Source organism: Mustela nivalis, assembly GCF_964662115.1.
Source record: "Mustela nivalis genome assembly, chromosome: 11".
In the NCBI taxonomy this organism is placed as follows: domain Eukaryota; kingdom Metazoa; phylum Chordata; class Mammalia; order Carnivora; family Mustelidae; genus Mustela; species Mustela nivalis.
The window spans coordinates 64,373,021-64,397,135 of NC_139030.1; the positions used below are offsets into that span (position 1 = coordinate 64,373,021).

Consider the following 24,115-nt stretch of genomic DNA (forward strand, 5'->3'; position numbering starts at 1 on the left):
AATGGAACAGAATAGGGAGCCCAGAAATAGACCCTCAACTCTACGGTCAACTAATCTTTGACAAAGCAGGAAAGAATGTCCAATGGAAAAAAGACAGCCTCTTCAATAAATGGTGTTGGGAAAATTGGACAGCCACATGCAGAAAAATGAAATTGGACTATTTCCTTACACCACACATGAAAATAGACTCAAAATGGATGAAGGACCTCAATGTGCGAAAGGAATCCATCAAAATCCTTGAGGAGAACACAGGCAGCAACCTCTTCGACCTCAGCCGCAGCAACATCTTCCTAGGAACATCGCCAAAGGCAAGGGAAGCAAGGGCAAAAGTGACCTATTGGGATTTCATCAAGATCAAAAGCTTTTGCACAGCAAAGGAAGCAGTTAACAAAAACAAAAGACAACTGACAGAATGGGAGAAGATATTTGCAAACGACATATCAGATAAAGGACTAGTGTCCAAAATCTATAAAGAACTTAGCAAACTCAACACACAAAGAACAAATAATCCAATCAAGAAATGGGCAGAGGACATGAACAGACATTTCTGCAAAGAAGACATCCAGATGGCCAACAGACACATAAAAAAGTGCTCCATATCACTCGGCATCAGGGAAATACAAATCAAAACCACAATGAGATATCACCTCACACCAGTCAGAATGGCTAAAATCAACAAGTCAGGAAATGACAGATGCTGGCGAGGATGCGGAGAAAGGGGAACCCTCCTCTACTGTTGGTGGGAATGCAAGCTGGTGCAGCCACTCTGGAAAACAGCATGGAGGTTCCTCAAAATGTTGAAAATAGAACTGCCCTATGACCCACCAATTGCACTACTGGGTATTTACCCTAAAGATACAAACGTAGTGATCCAAAGGGGCACGTGCACCCGAATGTTTATAGCAGCAGTGTCCACAATAGCCAAACTATGGAAAGAACCTAGATATCCATCAACAGATGAATGGATCAAGAAGATGTGGTATATATACACAATGGAATACTATGAAGCCATCAAAAGAAACGAAATCTTGCCATTTGCGACAACATGGATGGAACTAGAGCGTATCATGCTTAGCGAAATAAGTCAAGCAGAGAAAGACAACTATCATATGATCTCCCTGATATGAGGAAGTGGTGATGCAACATGGGGGCTTAAGTGGGTAGGAGAAGAATCAATGAAACAAGATGGGATTGGGAGGGAGACAAACCATAAGTGACTCTTAATCTTACAAAACAAACTGAGGGTTGCTGGGGGGAGGGGGGTTGGGAGAAGGGAAGTGGGGTTATGGTCATTGGGGAGGGTATGTGCTTTGGTGAGTGCTGAGAAGTGTGTAAACCTGGCGATTCACAGACCTGTACTCCTGGGGATAAAAATAAAAAAAAATTTTTTTTTTAAAAAGATTTTATTTATTTATTTGACAGAGAGAGATCACAAATAGACAGAGAGGCAGGCAGAGAGAGAGGGGGAAGCAGGCTCCCCGCCAAACAGAGAGCCTGATACAGGGCTCGATTCCAGGACCTTGAGATCATGACCTGAGCCGAATGCAGAGGCTTTAACCCACTGAGCCACACAGGCGCCCCGGTCTTTATCTTTGAAGAAAGATTACACAAAAGATAATTAGCATCTTTAGAAAAGACACAAGAGAGCTGTCACATAAAACACCACTAGTAGGAAAACCCTAACCCTGCATAATAGGGACATTTAACCATGTGAGGCATGTTGCAATGAAAATATACACACATTGCCACTCCAAACCCTGTCATTTGTTTTAGTGTCTGTTACTATTCATAAAAGTATCTTTATGCTGTTACTAATAATACACACATAATATGCATCCACCCATAGACTCATACTTAAGACATAAATCTATGTCATTTATCCTTTCCCTAGTTAACATATCTAGCACAGCATTTTCATGATTATTTGAAGAGCTCTATTTAAACCCCAAAGCCTAGTTAATAAGATGGTTAACATAGCCCTGCGTCTAGGACTTAGCCATTGCTTAGCACTGGACTTAACGACCACTAAAAATAACCTATAAAGCAGGTTTGACATTTTAAAACAATTCTTTCTATTTTCACTTAATATGAACATGCTTTAAAAAGCAGCTGGAACAAATACAGCATACTAAAGCATACTTAAGACCCAAGATACAGACTTTAAAGAAAAACAAAAACCTCCTTGTTATACAAGTCAGGGTGGAGGGAGGGAGGAAAAGAATAGGGAGGCGTGCCCTCACACAGCAAAAAGAAATCAAGGGGACCCTGAAAGACACTTTAACCTTACCCTGCAGAAATGATTGGCCAAATGCCAACAAATCCTGACCGGGAGCGGGAACGTCCCCGCATCCTAATGGTTTTCGGAGTGGATGATGTTGTCGGAGCTGTCGGAGCTTCGATGCCAGTTCTCTCATCCAGTCACAGCAGAGGGCTTCACACCATCCATACGCACCCTACAGCCATAACCGCCTCCGCCTGCCCCAGGAACCCTTCCCAAGCGGAAAGGCCACGGCAAAGGACGTAGGCCAGCCGCCAGTGCAGATCGATGGGGTCTTAAGGCGACATGCAGCTCTCACTGTTTTTTTTTTTTTTTTTAACCCCTGAGGTCTCTCACTGTGATTGTCCCAGAGTATGCAAGGAGGACACACATGCCTACTATTTTACAGCTGGCCAAGGGCCCAGATTTTCCAAACAGCACTTTTACATAGCTAAAAACAAAAGGAAGCAAAGCCATGTTTTTTTCTAAAAAGGTGGCTGCTATGAACGAAGCAGAGGATGAGGCTGCCTCATGTGTGAACTGCAGGCAGCCTGTGGAAAGCCGGGCGGGTCTAATTAGAGTCTGGCTGAAGAGCAGAGCATCTCTGCAGATGCTCCCCCACACCACCATCATCTCCAGTGTCCCCAGGAACCACTATCCTCTTGTACATTTTTTTTTTTTAAGATCCTTCAGGCCCCCAGCAAAGTCTCGGCGATGTTATTAGATGAAGGAGCAGATGAATGTCACTGGAAGAAGAGGCCCAAGGAATGAGAAGTATGAATGGCAAAAATCTCTGAAACAAATCTCAAACCATAGCCACACCCTCCTCCAAGTGACCTCATGCTAAGCTCACTGCCAAGAGACTCTTGTAGCAAAATGTAACTGCCATTCCCGTACGGAGAGAGTTGATCCAAACACCGAGTGCTTGGAGGAGTTTGGAGAACACATTTCCTGCCGCTGCCTCTTGCTTCTTCAGGCAGACTCTGGAATATGAAGGCTCTGGAATAAGACATGAAGTCTTTCCTCATCAGTCCCTCCCTTCCTCTCCTCCCTGTGTCTCTTCTCACACCCGCCTCCCCTTTAAGAATGAGAGTACAGGGGCGCCTGGGTGGCTCAGTGGGTTAAGCCTCTGCCTTCGGCTCAGGTCATGATCTCAGGGTCCTGGGATTGAGTCCTGCATCGGGCTCTCTACTCAACAGGGAGCCTCCTACTCCCTCTCTCTCTGCCTGCCTCTCTGCCTGCTTGTGATCTCTCTCTGTCAAATAAATAAATAAAATCTTTAAACAAACAAAAAAACCTGACTTTACAAAAAAAAAAAAAAATAGAGGGTACAGTAAACTACAGTAACTAGGGCCCTTGAAGCTTTACTAGGATGCCACCTTCTTTGTATAAAGGACCACCTTTACCTGGTGTGGGGAGCCAAAGAACCGCCTCCACAAAAATGTCCCTGTCCTAATCCTCAGCACTGGGGACTAGTTACCTTCCAAGTGAAAGGGACTCTGCAGGTATGATTAAGATAAGGATCTTGAGATGGGACGATTATCCTGGATTTTCCCGGTGGACCTCACAGAATCACAATGGTCACTAGAGGAAGGAGGCCAAAGGCTCAGAGTCAGAAGAGCCAAGGAACCAAAAACGGTATGCAGCTTCTAGAAACTGAAAGGACAAGGAAATGGATTCCTTGAGAGAATGCCTCTACAGACTGTTTTACACATGCTACCAACAGAACAGTAGGATAATATGTAATAAACCGCAAGTTTAGGACAATTTATTACAGCACTAATAAGAAACTTTTATACCTGGGAAACTCTTACTCATCCTAAATTCAGCTCAGGCATCCCTTCCTATAGGAAGTCTCCCCATGTGCCTGCCTCTACCTCCTCTTGGTTAGCAGTTACTCCTCTTATAAAGCATCTGACATTTAACTTCATAAAGCCTAATAGCTTAACTGTCTAAATATTTGTTTCCTTAACCAGATTCGGATGCTCCTTCTTAAGGGTAAGGCCTATGTCTTGCTCACTTTCTTATTGCCAGTGTTTATCAATATTTCTGACACAAAGGGGCACTCAAATATTCATGAAAATTTTTCCGGTAAGTTAGCATGACTCACCCCCTAATGACCAATAGGAGACCAGCCTTCAGTTCCTTACAAGATGATGAAGACAGAGATGATAATGAAATAACTAGTTCATTACCAGCAGCTCAGAAATCTTACATAAATGGCTCCTTTCTCTTCTAGAAAGGCTCCCAAAATACCGTTTGCCAAACTGGTTTGAAAGAAGTGGCAGCCATCCTTTCTTTCTTTTAAAAAAAAAGATTTATTTATTTATTTATTTGACAGAGAGATCACAAGTAGGCAGAGAGGCAGGCAGAGAGGGGGAAGCAGGCTCCCTGCTGAGCAGAGAGCCTGATGCGGGGCTTGATCCCAGGACCCTGAGATAATGACCTGAGCCGAAGGCAGCGGCTTAACCCACTGAGCCACCCAGGCGCCCCAAAAGTGGCAGCCATCCTTTTTAACACCAGTGAAGAAGTTTACAAAGCTTTCAGTCCTGAGGCAAACCGAAGTACTGGGTTGAGAGAAGACAAGAGAGAAAACAGAAGAGGAACCACCAGAGATATACTGGTAATTCTCAAAAAGTTATGGAGGTGAATTTTATTTTCCAGAAATGAGCAGTATCTCCCACCTGACACGCTCTCCCATGATATTACCCTCACAGTCCACCATGGAGAAGTAAAGTCTTTGATACCCCTGGGCATCTGTGTTGGCCTTGGTGACTCACTTATAACCAACAGCATGCAGCAGAAATGACACTGATGACCTCTGACACTAGCTCAGGAGATAGAATGTGACGTCTGTCACTTTAAATCCCTGATCTCCGGATGCTCCGTCCTAGACCCTTAGAAGCCAGGTCTCCCCACTCCATGACCAGCGCCAGCCACGTGGACTTCTACATGCAGGCATCCCATTTGGTAGGCTCCACTGTGCTCAGCCCTTAAGTCATCATAGCCCAGAGCTAGATATTTGAGTGAAGAGAAGCCTCCAAAAGAACTCCTGCCCCTAGTTGCTGGGATCTTCGCTGAGGAGACCCCGGGTGTGAGGGAGCAGGGACAGTCATCCCTGCCATGCCTGTCCTGACCTTCTGATCCCAGAACCCATGAGCACAGTAAGACTATGTCTGAGGTCATTTACTGTACACAAGCAGTAACTGCAACCATTAATGAAGAGTCCAAAAATAATAATAATAATTGTGGGGACTCTGTTTCTTGATCACTGACAAGACAGTCTGGCCAAAGAGGAGGTACAGGCAATCAGATTAGTGTAATTCTGGCCTCACACCGTGAAATACACACATGCGGTCAAACTGTAGCTCCCACAGTCTGAGATCTGAGAAAATACATTGCTTATAGTTCAGGGAGAGACCAAAAAAAAAGTACCCTTCCCACCATGTTGAAAATTTTTAGCAATGAAGGAGTCATCTGGAGGGTCTTGTGCTGGACTTATAATCCTACACCCTCAAACGTCTGAGAGGTTAGATTAGATGGGATTAAACTCCAAGGACGCTGGAAGCACACCAAAATGTCTGCTCTCCTTCCTGCCCAATTTGGCCCACTGTAAATAAAACTTGACAGGCTTTCTTAAATCAACTTAATAATGTGTAGCACGAGTGCTTTCGGGTGCCCGGTAGCTAAACCACATCAGCTTTCTGAGGAAGCCTTCTAGAAAACGGCAAAAAAAACTAATGACTACTGCCAAGAGCGCTGCATACAGGAGTGCTGGTGGCCTTGAGTGACTCATTCCACGAGGCCCCGCCGCTCCACACTGGAAGGGCGGCCCTGGGAAGGAGGCGGGCCTTGAAGAACCAAACTCGGGCCTCAGGCTTATTTGTTAAGGCCAGATGCTGTCATTTTGGAAGCAGATGAGAAGACAGTTATAATCATTCTGGAATCCTGATGAATTCCAGGTGCACCGCCCAGCAGCCTCGGGGAGCGGGGAGCTCAAAGCCCTCGGAGAGTTTGATCACAACTATCAGAGCAGGCCATTCCACCACAGAGCCGACAGGCCTCAGCCTCTTCCCCTCTCATTTCAAATGGGAGCATTTCTTTGCCAGACTCTTGCAGACACATTCTTTTTTTAAATTTATTCATTTATTTTTTTAAATTAACATATAATGTATTATTAGCCCCAGGGGTACAGGTCTATAAATTGCCAGGTTTACATACTTCACAGCACTCACCATAGCACATAACTTCCCCAACATCCATAACCCCACCACCCTCTTGCAGACACTTTCTTAAATGCAGTTATACCAAAGGATTGAATATTGTCAGATGTACCAAAGAACAGAACAGAAAAACAGGAGGAAGACTGGGAAAAGTTGAAGAGAGCAAGGTCTAGGTGGAAGACCTCCAGGTTCTTAAGGGAAAGTAGATTAAATCGTGTCTTTAACTCTAAATTAGTGGGGGCTGGTTCATGTCCTTAACCCGTAAGCCTACTCTGATGACCCAGCTGATGGCTAGCTATGGTCCATGTCATTTGGGAGAGAAGAAAAAGCACGATCAGAACCTCGAGTCGTATTTATGGTGGCTAAGCTTCAAGGGGACACGGCCTGAGAGTCTAGCCACATTTGAGGAAAGCCTGCTCATTTTCCAGGCCTGTTTCTCTAGGCTCCTTGTCAACCCTTTGCATTTCTCAACATCTTTCCAATGAACCCTTTCTTCTGTATGTTAGAGTTGCTTTCTGCTTCTCACAGACAAAACCTGAACTACTGCAAACACCAAGAGAACGACCTTTGCTTCCAAATGTATTTTTTCCTGTTGGGGAGGCCAAATGTTCAAAAACATATATTGATAGCAATATATGGCAATACTTTCTTAGTTGTATAGACAACTAAGAAAGTATTGATTTAGGCAAAATGGTAATACATCCCTCCACATAGCAAAATTCGCCAATAAGCAAAAAACAGATGACTCCTTGTTCTCACCCTGATCCTCAATTCAGGATCATAAATTTTTATGAGGAGAGGTTTCAACACCAAAAGCAGATGTGTTAATTCCCTTTATTTAGGGGGGAAAAAAAATTTCTTTAAGAGAAAAAAATTCAAGGAGCATCATGGTTGACTAAATGGTTTAGTCTTTACTCACCACACTCAAATTTTCAGGCATGTCACAAACCACACCTGGTTTAAGAACTCATTTATCATCAAATATAGATAGATAGATAGATAGATAGAGATATATATATATATTTTTAAGATTATTTATTAATTTGAGAGAAAGAGAGACAGAGTGAGAGAGTATGAGAGGGGAGGTCAGAGGGAGAAGCAGACTCCCCATGGAGCTGGAAGCCTGATGTGGGACTCGATCCCGGGACTCTGGGATCATGACCTGAGCTGAAGGCAGTCACTTAACCAACTGAGCCACCCAGGTGCCCTATCATCAAATATATTAATGTGACATATGTGCTTCCTCAGGGACACCAGGCTTGGTCCCAACCTCAACACCCACCTAAAGCAAAGCCTTGGGTTAATATTCTTCCTGCCCTCAGATATCATTAAACTGGAAGTGCTCCCTATTTTCCTAAGGTATGTACTCCAGTTATTATGAGGATATGTGACAAAATTTGTGGCAAAAACACAGAAAACCAAACTTAAGATTTTGAATACTAACTGGATAATGAGAAATTTAAGGAATCATATATAACAGTCTATCAAAAGTGAAGAGACACCTTCCTGTAATTTACATTTGAATTAATTAGTGGTAGTCCAGTAGGACAGAAGGGATTTGCTGGCTCTAGAAGCAGAGGGGGAGGGGCGCCTGGGTGGCTCTGCCTTCGGCTCAGGTCATGATGCCAGGGTCCTGGGATGGAGCCCCGCATTGCCCCACATCAGGCTCACTGCTCGGAGGGAAACGTGCTTCCCCCTCTCCCACTCCTCCTGCTTGTATTCCCTTTCTCACTGTCTCTCTCTGTCAAATAAATAAAAATAAAATCTTTAAAAAAGAAGAAGGGGCGCCTGGGTGGCTCAGTGGGTTGAGCCTCTGCCTTTGGCTCAGGTCATGATCTCAGGGTCCTGGGATCGAGCACCACCTGCTTCCCCCGCTTTGTCTGCCTGCTTTTCTCTGCCTGCCTCTCTGCCAACTTTTGATCTTTCTGTCAAATAAATAAATAAAATCTTCTAAAAATTTTTTTAAAAATTAAAAAATAAAAAAGAAGAAGGGGAAGAAGAAGAAACAGAGGAGGAAAACAACCTGCTACATCCTTAAGATGCAGGGTCTTTAAGCCTCCCTTTAGCATCTGGTGCCACATTGCAACAGTGTGCATGGCCGTGCTTTCACAATGATCAAAGCCCAAAGAGTCTGACTAATGCCTATTACTTTATTTGTAAGGCAAGATACTGCTGTCTAATGTCGAACCCCACAACCACTCTCCATCAGTAGTCCCCTCAGCGAAAATTAGGATGCTCCCACCATCTTTCTTAAGGAGACAAATGGAATCCCAACTTACTAAAAGGGATAAGAAGCTTTACAATCTTCTTGAAGGCGAAGTGTCTGTTGGCCATACTTGCTGGAATCCTGGTATGTGGTATGGTCTTCTCTCTGCCATGAATGGCCCAAACCCTATCTGCACAAGCATCTGAGGTCCTAAGTATAACTTTTCCTTATCAGGAGCAGCTGGCTCCCAAATCTCCCTAAACCCAGAAGATTTCACTGACATTTTTCCTTAAATGATTAAAGAACACACTCTTCACTATGATGTATAAGAAAAAAAGTTGCTTCTCATAAAATGGGGGAAAAGAGAAAAAGAAATTTAAGACACTCTGGGATGACAATGGCATTTTAAAAAAAAAGGATCAACATAAAGTAATTCCTTTTCACGCTAAAATTGAACAGATAAATGGGTTGATGCTCTTTTGACCTATCTGTAAGAATCAATCAAGTTTCTCGGGGGCATGCTCCTGCCCTCTCCTCGTTCACACAGCTATTAGAGTAATCCCTTTGCTTGGTCTGTTTACACGGATTCCGCACCTCGAGGTCAATGCACTCCAGGAGCACACACAGAACCTTCTCTTGTCCCTTCTCCCGCGTGGCATTGTTTCTCTAAGACACCAGTGCCCGTCCAAGGAGAATCAGATCTTAAACCTCATCACTCATAAGTAATGAAGTAACAGAAGTAAGGCAGATTTGTTAGTTAAGGTTTAAAAATTCAAAGTCAAAATTAATTTAGTTTGCACTGCTACTTAGCCATTAGATTTCGTAAGATTACTTTTTTCCAACTAAGCACCCACTATGTCCTCAACAGATAAACTGTATACAATTCTGATACCAGGTCACTGAAACTCAGTTCTGCAAGTATGATCATGCATAAGAAAGACATTCGGTTTTACCTAAAAGGACATAAGATTAACATCCATCTTATGAATTTACTGGTTTTAATGATTCCTGATTGATTGCACACAATTATAATTTGAGGACATAATCTGACCCGCAATATCATCAGATGCTTGTTGTGATATTGCTTATGTTATAACAAGGGTCACTGATAAGGTAGAGTAAGTGTATCCAATGTGAAAGGAATTAGACATGTGATAATATGATCAAATGATAAAGATTTGGGAGTTAGAGTAGCTTTGTGAGCTGTTTCACTTTCCTATACACCCATCCATACACCCAAACACATCTTATTTGTAAATGTGAATTTTATGTACTAATATGTTTTATGCAAAATATCCACAGAGAAGCATTCATACATTTCTTCTCTCTAAAGCCTCTGTGGGTTGTTTTTTTTTAAGACAAAGTATGAGTTTAAAGATACACCATTATTCCTCATACTCTTGGAACCTGGATATTTTTTCATTATCCCTGAGGTTGAATGGGTAAAAAGGCAATATTTGATTCTGTCCATGGCTGGCATTAACAAAATGCATATCAGAATCTTAAAGCAGTGACTGAAAGGAGGGAAACAATACAAATGAAAGGGTCCTCCTGCCTGATGACCTCTTTGGAGCTTTCTAGTCCACATGTGCAATCATGGGTCACTCGCTAGTACCTCGGCCACTGGTGCAGTAAGTCCAATGAAAGGTGTAGGATGGGGGAAATGGCTCTGAGGTCCTATCTAATTCGGTATTTCCCCAAGAGCTTTACGCACAGCTGAGCCCAAATGCCACCTAAAACGGGAGTTGGCGATCAAGAGCACCAAAATCTGGTCCTCGCTCTGCCACTTCTCTGGCTATAGGCCATGGGCCAACCAGGTATCTGGAATTTCAGTTTATTCTTCCAGAACATGTAGACATGAATACTTGTCTCACATATTCTCACGATTTCATGGGTGTACTTGGCATGGCGCCCATCGTACAGGAGGTTGTTGTCAAATACTAGCTGGGTTCTTACTCCAGAGGCTCCCAAGAAAGATGAGAGAAAGTCTGGAAGACCCTCTGAGATCTGTATTCGAATCCAGAAGCTTCTGAAACCTAACAGGGTCGCTAGGAGAAAGCACAACTTGGCTGACGGCCCTACGAAAGCCTGAGATCCAAGTGCATTTATTGACTTTTATAACACCCCACCGCAAAGGAGCCTTAAATGTTAGGCCCATGGTAGGGGAGCAAACAGGCGCTCTTCATGGCCACGTGACCCTGCACGCTACCACTCAGGGAAATGAGGGGTTATTCCAGTCATGATGTCTTGATACTTTGGGCCACCATCCTTAGTATCATATAATCTGCATGTCATTCTTTCTTTGTAGTCATTTCAGTTTTCATTTTCAACCACACATGTCCACTGGTTTACTGTTTGTCTAGGACAGGATTGCCTCGTTAAGACTACCAACTGCTGAAATCAGTGTCTGTATTTAACTGAGAGGGTTTTGGGTGTGTGTGTGTGTGTGTGTGTGTGTGTGTGTGTGTTTGTTTGTTTGTTTGTGGCGTCCAGCAGAGCAATGATAATACAAAAGATTTGGGGGAAATAACTATGATCAAAGAGTTCCTAAAATGTACACGGAGGGTAATCAAGTATCACCATAATGAAAACCTCAGACATTTAACAAAACATGTTTGCAAACCATTTTCAAACTGGCAATTCCACGTTCTCCAAAGGAAAATGGATCCTGCAAATAGTTTTTAACTTTTCTTGGAAACGAGACACCCAAGGAAGCTTAAAGCATCCCTTTAAGATATTTAGACTAAGTTCATTACTTCTCCCACAGTGACGTCTTAGAAAATCAACTGTTACACCCTTGAGGCCTCAGAAGACATAAAAAGGTCAACCACAGATATTAATTGGGCTTATTGTGGTGATCATTTCACAAGACATGCAAATAGCAAGTCCTTATGTTGTACACCTGAAACTGAAGTCAGTTATTTCCCAATAATAAAACACACACAGAAAAGGTAAATCATTCTGTTCAAAGACTTCCAGAGAGGTTTGTTTGAGCGAACTACAAAGGATCCTACCTCCTTAAAGTTGTCAAATGCTGATAAAATGATTTCATGCCCGCCTCTGACAAGACAAACAGCTGCCAACAGTTCTAAGACAAGGGCTTTTGTTCTGTCGAAGCAAGAAGAAACAAGCAAAAAAAAAAAATCAGTGAAAGTAACACAATGAGTCAGCTGCTCCCTCCTTCAGAGATGGCTGTGATAGTAAAATATTAATTCATATATGTTTTTTAAACTTTTACTAAGGTATATTTATATGAAAGTACATTTTTAAACCTCTACTAACATCTATGTGTGCAATTTATCTGAGGTAGCAAATTTAGAAGGAAAGTTTCCCACTCTCAAAATTATAAATAACTCACTAATGAAAATCAATTCTGGGAAGATTAGTCTTTCATTTCTACCAGTGGGTGACTCAGTACAATATGTATGAAAAAGTTTTATTGATAAGCTAGACACCTGGGAACTTGGGAATGTTCAGGAAAAGGACCCACTGGCTAAATATTTTTCCTGGCTTTAAAGTCAGAGAAATAACATTTGCCCCAAAAGTTCAAAATCTACTGAAATTAGCGTCCTCCATTTCAAATCTGCAATTTGTAGATGGTACCATAAAGTTCCCTTATGACAAAGCAAGTCTCTGTCACCACTTCTTCATATGCAGGATATCTGAGAGGGGCTGGATTATAGCATTGTTAATACAAGAATATTTTCTGACTTGAAAAAAGAAAATAAAACCTTATCTGAAATATTTTTATAAGGAAACCCTTAGCAATATAGTCTAAGTTTTCAATATGACCTCAAGAACAGCATTGCTTTTTCATAATAAGATCGCTTCAGTTTTTTTTTTTCCCTAAAAAAAAAAAAAAACTATGGCCAACCTCTATATGAAGACCAGCCTGATAATTCACAATGTCAATTATCCTAAGAAAAATGAGTAACAACTTCCCTGTAGTGGAAGGCAGGGACAAAGAAGCATGACTTCCCAGACTTTTTAGTAAGTGAAGAAAGTGATCACCAAGTTGCAAAAACTATCATCAGAGGAAGTTTGAAATAATATTCAAAATTTATAAATTTTTCATTTCATTCCGCATCAGAAAGGATCTCATTCGTGATCAGATTTTTTAGTTGCATTAAGAAGTTTTCAGATGCACGGTCTATACAGATGTATCTGGGGAAAGGGAGTAACATGTGTGAAATGCAGAATCCCTCACCAGAATGGAAAACCCATTACAATAACTAAAATAAACTGATTAAGACCGGTTTCTAGAGATGATCTGTGATGGGAAGAATACGGCAATGGCCTTTAGAGTCAAGTGAACAGAACAAGCCATCAACATACACAGCAATTTTTGTTTTGTGTTTCTTTTGTTATTTGGTCATAACGACGTATGTGAAGGTTTGCGAGTGAAGCGCAGACAAGGGATATTAGTTATAGCTGTAGTTAGCTTTCAGCAGCCAGTGGTATCGCTGAGTCTGATTGAAGACTTTCCTGGCCCCAGTTCTAACCACCTGGCAAACTCATGCTCTCTACTCAATTTGGTAAAATTTGCGAGGGTGCCAAGAACCAGGCCTCGAAAGAAGTGGAAGCTGGAAGAGAATAGTGAGGAGGTTGTCGCCAGCTGCTCAACTCCACCACATGTAAAACTGTAACTCCGCTGAGAAGAAAATTCTACATAGCCAAGGAGTCCGCTGGCAACCTTAATTCAAAGAGGTGCACTTGGAAGTGTCCCAACTCTAAGTTGACTGGCTCTATTCTTCCCCTAGTTAGATTTATTTACACTTGAAAAATAACAAAGTAAGCTTACCTTGGATTCTTGTTGTTCAAGCTCAGTGCGATCTCATTGACAGCATGAGGATGAGACATGACCATGTTGAAACCATACTGGGGGGGAAAAAAAAAACAAAGCATTAGGAGTCAACTTAGGGGACTATCCATGTTCATTTAAAAAAAAAAAAAAAAAACAAAAACAAAGATTCTACCTAATATAATTTATACCGTCATAAATCCATTTATGTCTCTAGTGCCTGAACATACTTCTCTATGAAAAATTTTAGCAATCATGATACTATCAAGGAATCAGATTCTCGCTCTTTATGCATTTCTCTTTATTAAAATAGTGCAAAGGCTCTAGTCCAGTGATTCTCAATCTGGCCGCTTATCAAAATCATGTGGACCCACTGATTTTCCAGGATACACCCCAGGTCAACTCACTGCCAATCTCAAGGATGAGACCCTGGCAACTGAATTTTATTTTTAATTTTTTTAAATCTTTTTTTTTAACTTTTTAAAAATTAACATATAATATATTATTAGCCTCAGGGGTACAGGTCTGTGAATCACCAGGTTTACACACTTCACAGCACTCACCATAGCACATAACCTCCTCAATGTCCATAACCCCACTACCCTCTGCCTACCCTCCTCCCCTGGCAACCCTCAGTTTGTTTTGTGAGATTAAGAGTCTCTTATGGTTTGTCTCCCTCCCGATCCCATCTTGTTTCATTTATTCTTTTCCAACCCCCCAAACCCTCCATGTTGCTTCTCGACTTCCTCATATCAGGGAGATCATATGATAGCTGTCTTTCTCCAATTGACTTATTTCGCTAAGCATAATACCCTCTAGTTCATGTCATTGCAAATGGCAAGATTTCATTTCTTTTGATGGCTGCATAGTATCCCGTTGTATATATATACACCACATCTTCTTTATCCATTCATCTGTTGATGGACATCTAGGTTCTTTCCATAGTTTGGGTATTGTGGACATTGCTGCTATAAACATTCAGGTGTACGTGCCCTTTTGGATCACTACATTTGTATCTTTAGGGTAAATACCCACTAGTGCAATTGCTGAATTGTAGGGTAGCTCTATTTTCAACTTTCTGAGGAACCTCCATGCTGTTTTCCAGAGTGGTTGCACCAGCTTGCATTCCCACCAACAGTGTAGGAGGGTTCCTCTTGCTCCCCATCCTCGCCAGCATGTCATTTCCTGACTTGTTACTTTTAGCCATTCTGACTGGTGTGAGGTGGTATCTCACTGTGGTTTTGATTTGTATTTCCCTGTGGCATCTGAATTTTTAAGCTGACTTTCCTGTGTAGCCCGGGTTGACAACCATTGTTTCTAGTAGCCTCCCTGGGAAATATGGCACTCGGGACCAGAGCCTAGGAAGACCTGCCTTGTTCTGAGATGTGTAAGTTCAATGAAGTAACAAGTTCCAGAATCACTTTTGATTCCGCTGACTTGAGGAATTATTCCTTCTCCTCCAACCTCACAGTTCATGACCTTTTTCCTAATTATACTGAGAAAATATAAGCAAATAGGAAAAAAAAAAAATTCCTAAAAGCTCGCACCCCTTCATCAATCCACCCACGGTTTCCAGAGTTTTCATCCTCACTCACCTCTTCCTGAAAAACTTTCCTGGGCTGTAATCCAAGGCCATTCTCTCTACTTGATTCCGTTCCCTCTCACCAGACCCAGAACATTTCCTATACTCCAGCAATTCTCCCATGCCTCATTGTTACTTCTCCCTCTCTGATTCATTAGCATAAAAACATGATGCAAATGCACCCGAATGAAACAGTAGCCACAATGGCAAAATCTCCCTTGACCTTCAACCTGTGTTCAGCTACTGCCCTGTATCTCCGCTAACCTCTATAGCAAAACTCCAAGCACTCACGGCCTAGACTCTCTTCCTCCCACTGTCTCTTGCAATCCCTTTAATCAGGCATTTCATCCCATCTCTCTCCACTGAAACTGTTCATGCCAGGACCACCAATGACCCACACTCTGTAAGCCCACGGCCAACTCTCACTTGTCATCTTACAGGACTTAGCAGCGGCACTGTCCCAGCTGACCATGCTCTTCTCCTTGAAACACTTCCTGTGCTTGGTGCCTGCCTCCCTCCCTGGCTACTTCTCAGTCTCTCTAGCTAGTTTTTCCTCAGCTCTCTGACATTTCAACAGAGTGCCCAGTGTTCCTATTTTGGACCTCTTTGCTTGTCTAGCGACCCCTGCTGCTCTCAAGCACTCCCCTGGCTTTATATACTACTATTAATTTCCAAATGTACGTCTCCTAGACCTCTGTTCTGAATTCCAGACAGGAATATCTCACCACTGACTTAAAAACTCTGTTTCAATGACTACAGACATTTTGAAAGTAACACCCCTAAAATTTCACTCTTTATATTGTCTCCAAAATCTGCCCATTGTGTAGCCTTCCCTGTCTTAGTAGGCAGCAACTCCATCTGACAGGGGCCCAAGACAAATACCTTGGGGCCACCCTCCACTTCTCACCACATAGCCAATGTCGTTGCCTTTACCGTCAAAACAAAACCAGAATCTGGTCACCTCTCATCATCTCTACCCCTACTATCCTGGCCCCATACCACCATCAACATCCACCTAAATCAATGCAGCAGCCTCCTAAAAAGTCTACCTCCTTTTGCCTTTGCCCCCCAAGGTCAATCCTAAACATAGAAGCTAGAATGGTCATGTTAAAATCAAGGGTCAGATCAGGTCATGTTTCTCCTCCAAACTGTTTGATAGCTTTCCAGTCACAATAATGCCAAAATCCTTTCACTGGTTGTTAAAGCCACACACAGTCAGGACCCCGCGTCAACTTCGGATTCATCTCCTACTGCTCTCCTTAGGCCGATCCAGCCAGCCTGGCGTCCTTTCCACACTCCGAACACAGCAGACTTATTTCTGCCCCACAGCCTTTTCACTCACCCCTTTTTCTACTCAGAATCTTCTTTCCCTAAAACCTCTTACCTTGTTCCCTCATTAAAATTGCTACTATGACAAATTGCTAATTCTCCATTACACTGCCTTGGGCTGGCCTATTTAAAATTGAACACACATGATCATCAATTCCTATTCCTACTTCTTGGGTAGCTTTTCTATAGAATTGGTAACAATTCTCTGGAGCTGGTCCTTCTTGGATTTAAATCTGACTCTACCCCTTCCTGACTATATGATCCTGGGCAAATTACCTAACTTCTCCTGGTCTCAGTTTCCTCATCAGTAAAATGGGGAGAGTAACATTACCAACCTCATAGGACTGCTAAGAGCTTTAAATAGTTAATAGGCTTAAAAGTACTGGTCCTATTAGGAAACACTCTCTGTGTTTTGTTCTTTGGGTTTTTTGTGAAGTTTTTTTTTTGTTTTTGTTTTTGTTGTTTGTTGTTTTTGATAAGTATTAGCCTTTGTTTCATTTCATCATCATTATTATCTGGAACCCTGTATGTTTTCTCAAGTTATTTATCAGCTGTCTCCCCGCATTAGAAAGTAAGTTCCCTGGGGTATTTGTTTATTTCTGTAATGCCGTATTCCCTTTACCTAGAACAGGGTCTATCTGGCCATGCTCAAAAAATATTGATTGAGAGAAAAAATAAAATGTGCATTCACATTCTCAAATTCAATTCAGCACTCTTTATGTTGGGTTTGAATTCTAATACTGACCCTCACTACCTATGCATTTATTTTCCACTTCTGCTTGGACCCAGCTTCAGCATCCCTATCCATAGATACCAAATCCTATTTTATATTTGAATTAGGTTTTCCAATTCTTATCCCTGGCTCCCCTTATCTAACTTGGACCCTGTCAGTTCACCCTTGATAGTCCAGGCTCCAACTTTGACTTGTTGTTCAAGTTAATACAACCCACACATTAAGCTGTCTTCTGTCCCCATTATGAAGGGGATCACTTGTATCAAAGACACCTAGAGGAATCTGCCCTTTGAAGAAGAATCCTCCAGGTGCTTCTTATAAAGATTAAGAACCAGTAGGTCCAGGGGCACCTGGATGGCTCAGTCAGTTAAGTGTCTGCCTTCAGCTTAGGTCATAACCTTGGGGTCATGGGATTGAGCCCCGAGTCAGGCGCCTTGCCCACAGCAAGGAGTCTGCTTCTCCCTCTCCCTCTGCCCACCCTCTCTGCTTGTGCACTCAAGCTCCCTCTCTTAATAAAATTGTTTAAAAATATAAAAAAAAGAACCACTAAGTCCAACATACAGTAATTACAGCTTCTCACCTTTTTATCATTTAACTCTTTGAGAGAACCACTGACCCGTGTGAGAGTCTATTCAATCCTAATTTTCTAAAGTTGTTCCAGTATTGCCTACAACCAGCAGCTTACTCGGTCTTTAATGGTCACATTTACCCAATAATCTAAACAAGTTTATGACTGAAGGAGGAAAACATCTTCCCTCTAAATATACCACAAAATATAAATGCTAATTAAAATACACAGGCACTGAGTTAAGTCTTGAGCATTAAAATGATCCAGACCCTTCCTTTTTTAGTAGAATCACATTAAATCCTGATATTTACTTCAAATAGAAACAATACTGAGAAACCAAAGAGGACAAGATCTGATTTTGACGAATTTGGATTTTTAAAGACTCAGAACACAAACATACCTGGTAATTCATGATGGCACGTAAACACATGATACAGACATGTACGTCATCTTTCTTACTCACTAATCTTGAATTCTTCAGGGTTCTTCTGCTTGGCAAAGTATTATATCTACAAAGAAAAAAGGAAACTTCTATAAAACTATAGATTACTTTTTCAGCATAGGCACAAGCACTTAAAAAACGGAAACTGTTCTCTATCTTTACCTGCACCCACATGAGGACTGCAGGTGGAAAACACCACCATCCAACCCCCAGGAAGCTATTTCCGTAGACTACAAGACCTACACGGTTCTGTGTACCGGTCATCATCTCGTCAAGGCAGTTACTACGGACAATGGCACTCAATTTCATTCACAACATATAACATATCAACTATACCTGAGCTTCATCAACACCCCTAGGCTCCTAATCAGGAAGCCAAGCTAGATCTGCAGAGGTGATGGGAAACAACAGGCTTGCAGACTGCATTTACAAACAAGTGAAGGGGTGAAGCTTTGTTTATATGTAGACCACGAATCATCTGACCCCAGTCTAACCGCACCTTCCCATTACTGCTCTCGGGAGTCCCCGTTAGGAGTTGGAGCCTTGGCAAGTTTAATGAACAAATTTGATATGAGCCTGTGATATTAGACCTTAACAGTGAGCAAATGCCTCCTCAGCCTGACCCCTCACCGAAAGCCTGGTGTGGAAGGTGAAGCTGGGGTGGAAATACGTTGGTAATTCACAGGGTGAGGAGGTTTCGATGTTAAGCCTCATTCCAGAGATCCCACATGGCTAAGCCTTAGTTCTCCCGTTTAGACATTTCTCAGAGCCTGCACATAGTGAGGGAGTGGCAAGGTCAACATGGTGCTAGGAGACAAGCTAACACCACCAAGAGCTTCCAAGTGAGCTCGAGGCGGGTGCCTCCAACCAGTTTTCTCTGCCACTCCAAGCCTGAAGTAAAAGCCCATTTGAAAAATTGTCAACTACTCTCTGAGAGCGTGAATGACAGAAATGATCTACAAAGTAATTCACAGGCCTTCCTTCTTCTTGAACTAATTAAAGAATTTAAAGGAAGTTCCAATTAATGTTAACCACTTTCAAAAGCCCCACAAGTACAGGCAAAGAGTCGAAAACTGAATTGAGAATTTTATCTGAAATTGTTCTGCTGAGCAGGCTTTTCATTCATTTTCTATTCAAAAACTATCAAACAGAAGATGATTTTTTTCACATAAGCCTATGAATGAGCCAAATACATTTGTAAAAAGTACTTCAACATGTCACTTGCCTCCATATACCTGAATGTATAAAATTCAGTTTGCTTATGCTAGTCCCAAGGAGAATGCTTTTTCTACCAAATGAAGTGCATCATGATGTCCGTTTTATATGAATATGCAGAAACACAATTATTAAGGGAAAACAGCTATAAGAAAATAGGACAGAAATTCAATAAACAGTAATCTCAGGTCATGTGATCATAGTTTTTTCTTTTTGTTCACATGTAATTTCTAATTTTCCTAAAATTACAAAATCTTACTTCTATAATATAAATCATTTATTAAAACAAATAAAAAAGAGGAGAAGGAGAGAAGAAAGAAGAAGAAGAATGCTTTATTAAAGAACTTCCTGCTTTATTCACACTTGGAAATAAAACTGCAGCAATGGAAGTTGGCCTAACTCAGCTCTGAATGCAAAGACAAAGTTAAGGAAATGAGTTCAGAATTTCAGGGGTCGTAAGCAGAATTTCAACTCTGAAACATGTCACTTCTCCACAGCCCGAGCCTGAGCATGTCTGCTCACACACCTCATGGAGGTCTCTCAGAGGTTGGTGCCTCTCAAACCACAATCACACAGCCAGCCCGACCCAAATGTTTGTGGTCTTCTCAGTGTATATCAGAAATTCTTTCCCCGCCCCTTAATTTATTCTAACCTGTTTCGCATTTCTTTAATGCCATCACTTGTTAAGTATATAATAGCTGATGGGGGTGGAGAGGGAGAGAGCATTTTTACTAGAAAGCAGTGGCTACCAGACCAAGAGCTGTCTATGATTAAGTTCAAAAAAGAAGAAAGGTGATTTTCCAAGGACTCAACTGTCCTCATTGCTAAGTTATATTTCCATGCAGCAATGACTGCAGAAGATTTGACCAAAGCAAGGGACTCTGGAAGGAAGAGGGAGAGGTCAGTTCTACACAGTCGCAGGTTTCGGCATCACTTCCACATACATTTGATTCTGCCAAACAGACCAAACATATACATTAATGGTGTTTCCCCAGAGACGTAAAGTAACATAGCAGGTTACTTCCTTTCACGTATTAATCGTGTACTTCTGCTGCAGCATTATAAATAAGACTCTAAAAGGCAGAAATATTTCTGTCATTGCTTGCATTATTTGTAGAAACTAGCAAAAATGGACTAATTACAGCATTCTAATAACTTAGTAACAAAAGATTTCTACTTACTGTAGCAGGTAGGTAATCTCAAATACACATTTTGGATCAACATTTAAGATGTATATAATATAAAACAGCACATGACTACTTATCAGTATTTAAGGAGATTAAAATATAGGTCTAAAACAATATATAATTTATGTATTGATCTTCTATGCTTACAAAATGGAGATAAACTTTTTTTCTAAGTGTATGGCATTTAATCTAAATTTTGTTTTTCCTCCCATTTTCCGTTTAAACAAAAATGGATAATTAAAGGCAGCATTTGAACTTGTATTTAAAATCATAGCATTAAGATATATTTTAAAAAACATGACTACAACCAATTACAAAAAATGAGCACTGAAAGCCGGAAGAGATGCATGGTATCATTTACACCCATCTTTCCTGACATGGACAGCAAATGGACGCCCAAAGAAATTACAGCCACATAGCAGGTAAAAAGTAAGAGACAAGATCCAAGTGTCCTCACTAGGATTCAGGGCAGTCTGTTTTTCAAGTTGCGACTCATGGACAATCTGTCAGGTTATCAAGTGAGAAAGCTACTGCCTAGAGCCATCTGTGCTGGCAAGTTCTTTGTCAAATATTCATATCCGTCATTCTGACAGCACTGGGTCTACACAGGTGTCATTTCCCCACTCCCAGCCATTATGGCACCAGGCAGGGTTAAGACCCCGTGTGCATCTGGGCACCTTTTTCAGAACACAGTGGTCAATACACTTACTTGGTAAGCAGTTTGGTGGTTTTTTGCTTTTTGGGGTTTTTTTTTTTTACAGATATTATTCATTTTGAGTGCGTGAGAGGTGGTGGGGAAGGGGCAGAGACAGAGGGAGTAGGACAAGCAGAATCCCCACTGAGTACAGAATCCCACTCAGGGCTCCATCTCACCACCTTGAGATCATGACCTGATCTGAAAACGAGAGTAAGACACTTAACCGATTAACCGACTAAGCCACCCAGGCAAGCAGTATTCTTTTTATAACTTCATCCTGTGTCACTTATCAGAAAAGTGAAGTTTGTTTGTTTGTTTTTACTTTAATGGGAAATTTTGTTCCATATTTTGGAATTCTAATTCTAAAAGAATTTTCTCCCATTAAGTAAATATACCCCGGTAGAGGTCACAACTCTTTACCTCGGCAAACACAAGTATTTGCTGATAACTTAATTTAGGATCACATTAAATCTCTTCGGCTTGATTTTAGGGACTGTGCCATGGGTTAGCATGTACTTTCATCTACTCTTCATCAAGCACATATAGTGGAATTTGACAATCTGTTTAATTAGATATTTGGTTTATTTGCTTTAATTATCAACTGAGTAACTTATCACTTTTTTTTTCTTTCTCAATAGTTTTAAATTCAGCTCTCTTGTATTAGAGTACCTAAAACACGTGTCCGTGTGTAGCTGGTTTAAATAGATCCCCTTAAATTGACCCTAAAATACCAACAGAGTTAAGACTAACAATTTCCCGGATGCACTTTAACCCCAACAAGGACACCTGGACAACGTGAGCAATCTAAGAGCGCTGGCCTCGATTAAGGGGGCCACTTGTGTTGTGATGAGCCCTGGGTGATGTATGGAAGGGTTGAATTGCTGTATGGTGCACCTGAAATTAATACTACATGGTGTTAACTGGAATTTAAATGAAAGCTTAAAAATAAAAGTACTTGCCTCTGATGTTCTCTACCAGCCCTAGGAGATCAAACTAAAACTCATGTGTAAGCTCCAAAGTTGGCTTTATTAAGCATCTCCTGTTTATGCTAAACCCTACTAAGTGCTAAGGAAAAATGAAAGACAATGAAAGACATTGCTTCTGCCTTTGAGGGCTCACCACTTAGTTTAGGAAGGAAAAGATAAATATATCAATAGCCCCTATATGAAATGTGCTTTGCCCACACTCAACCCCAGCCCTGTCTTCTGCTTCATGCACATGATCACGTACAAAATAAACTCAGCAGGACACACACCTGTGCAGCATGACATGGTAGTGAGGACAGTTACAGCTTAAAGGAGGACATTTATTTCTGCAAAGTATCAAACTTAAAATCCCTGTAGAGTGAACATTTCCTCAACCAAGCCAGATTTGACTTAGTTAATACAGACCTATTCCTGGAAATGGTCTTTAGGCATAAAAAAGTCATTTTTAAATAGGGCTCTGATTCAAGAAGTCAAACTAAAAGGGATGGACAAATTGAGGGGTGAGTCTCATAAAGGGAAAATGACACTGAAGATAATTGAACATGAACTATTACCAATGCAGAGTCAAAATATACCCATCTCCTGTGATCCCTGGATTCATCATTTTTTCTGTATTTTTAGTCTTCTACAGTGGATGTGTGTTACTTTCCAAATAAAGGGGGAAAAGCTGCATAAAAATAAATGCTTGTAGGGGTACCTGGGTGGCTCAGTGGGTTAAAGCCTCTGCCTTTGGCTCAGGTCATGATCTCAGAGTCCTGGGATGAAGCCCCGCATTGGGCTCTCTGCTCAGCAGGGAGCCTGCTTCCCCTTCTGTCTCTGCCTGCCTCTCTGCCTACTTGTGATCTTTCTCTCTGTCAAATAAACAAATAAAATCTTTAAATAAATAAATAAATGCTTGTGGATGATCTAGGTTTAGATTCCCCTAAAGATGGGAGGGTAACTAAGGGTGTGATCATAATGCCTTATCCACTTCAATCGTCCTGTGCAATGTTTCCCAAAGGCCTTTTAGGTGGAAAGCTGGCCCTGCTCTACCCTTATAAAGGAACGTGTAGAATTTCTGCGATGAGGCAAAGTTCTGCAAAACATGGAACAAAACAATCAAGTGTTATCAGAAAAACTGGACTTTAAAAAAAGAAAAAAAAACACAGCCTTAGTCCCTGGTGCTGCAAATGTCCACCTGGACCTCAAGAAGGAGGCTGAATAGTAATTAACAGGTTTCATGGACAAAGTATGAAGGTAAGTGATCAGTGCCACAAAACTCCACCAAATGTATGAGTTACACGATACCCTTAAGGTGCTAGAAAATCACAGCAATAATTGGTGACCAATTAAAAACTCAAACAGCTCAAAGCCAGTCATCACAACTCAGTGCACAGGTGCTGTTGCACAATCACGTTGACACACGTAAATAAGGTTCAATATACTGTAGTTGAAAGAAAGGGTGTAGAAAGCAGCCTGCATCCGGTTTCATGACATAGCCTTCAGGCTACACTGTTGTCCGCTTTTCACAAGCACTGATCATCCCAATTTAGCTGTTTGAAAAGACTTTCCACAAAGACCTGGGCTTTACAAGGGATTACGTGGGTGACTCAGCAGGAGGTATGGGTGCTTCCCTGGTAATCTAATAAACTTGGCACCTGTACCATGACAGAATCAGACACTGTGAAACCCATTGCTACAAGATTTCCTTCCTGACGTTATTATGAAACTTCACATAAAACAGAGACTATGAGCAGAGCCAGATTGAAGGCTGTCACTCTGGCTCACCGTGGTCTATTTAAGAGGCCCCAGAGAGAGGCAGCCCTCATTTCTCCTGGTCTTCTACGGATGACCGAGGCAGAGGAGCCACACTTTTGTCCCATCTAATGGGTTTTGAGCGATCGCAGATT

General features: G+C 41.6%; 1 protein-coding gene across 10 annotated transcripts in view; it reads right to left on the minus strand.

Moving 5' to 3' along the window:
* Window positions 1-24,115, minus strand: part of FMNL2 (formin like 2) — a 299,371-nt gene that overhangs the window by 57,297 nt on the left and 217,959 nt on the right. For 7 of the 10 annotated variants that reach the window (XM_082689926.1, XM_082689923.1, XM_082689925.1 and 4 more), the window contains exons 5-7: window positions 18,100-18,208; window positions 13,488-13,564; window positions 11,701-11,794 (exon numbers count right to left, since the gene is read on the minus strand). In XM_082689926.1, coding sequence (XP_082546052.1) covers window positions 11,701-11,794; window positions 13,488-13,564; window positions 18,100-18,208 — 280 coding nt within the window. Of the gene's footprint in view, window positions 1-11,700; window positions 11,795-13,487; window positions 13,565-18,099; window positions 18,209-18,303; window positions 18,497-24,115 lie in introns of all 10 variants that reach the window. The other 3 variants (XM_082689929.1, XM_082689922.1, XM_082689930.1) reach the window with 1 other exon arrangement.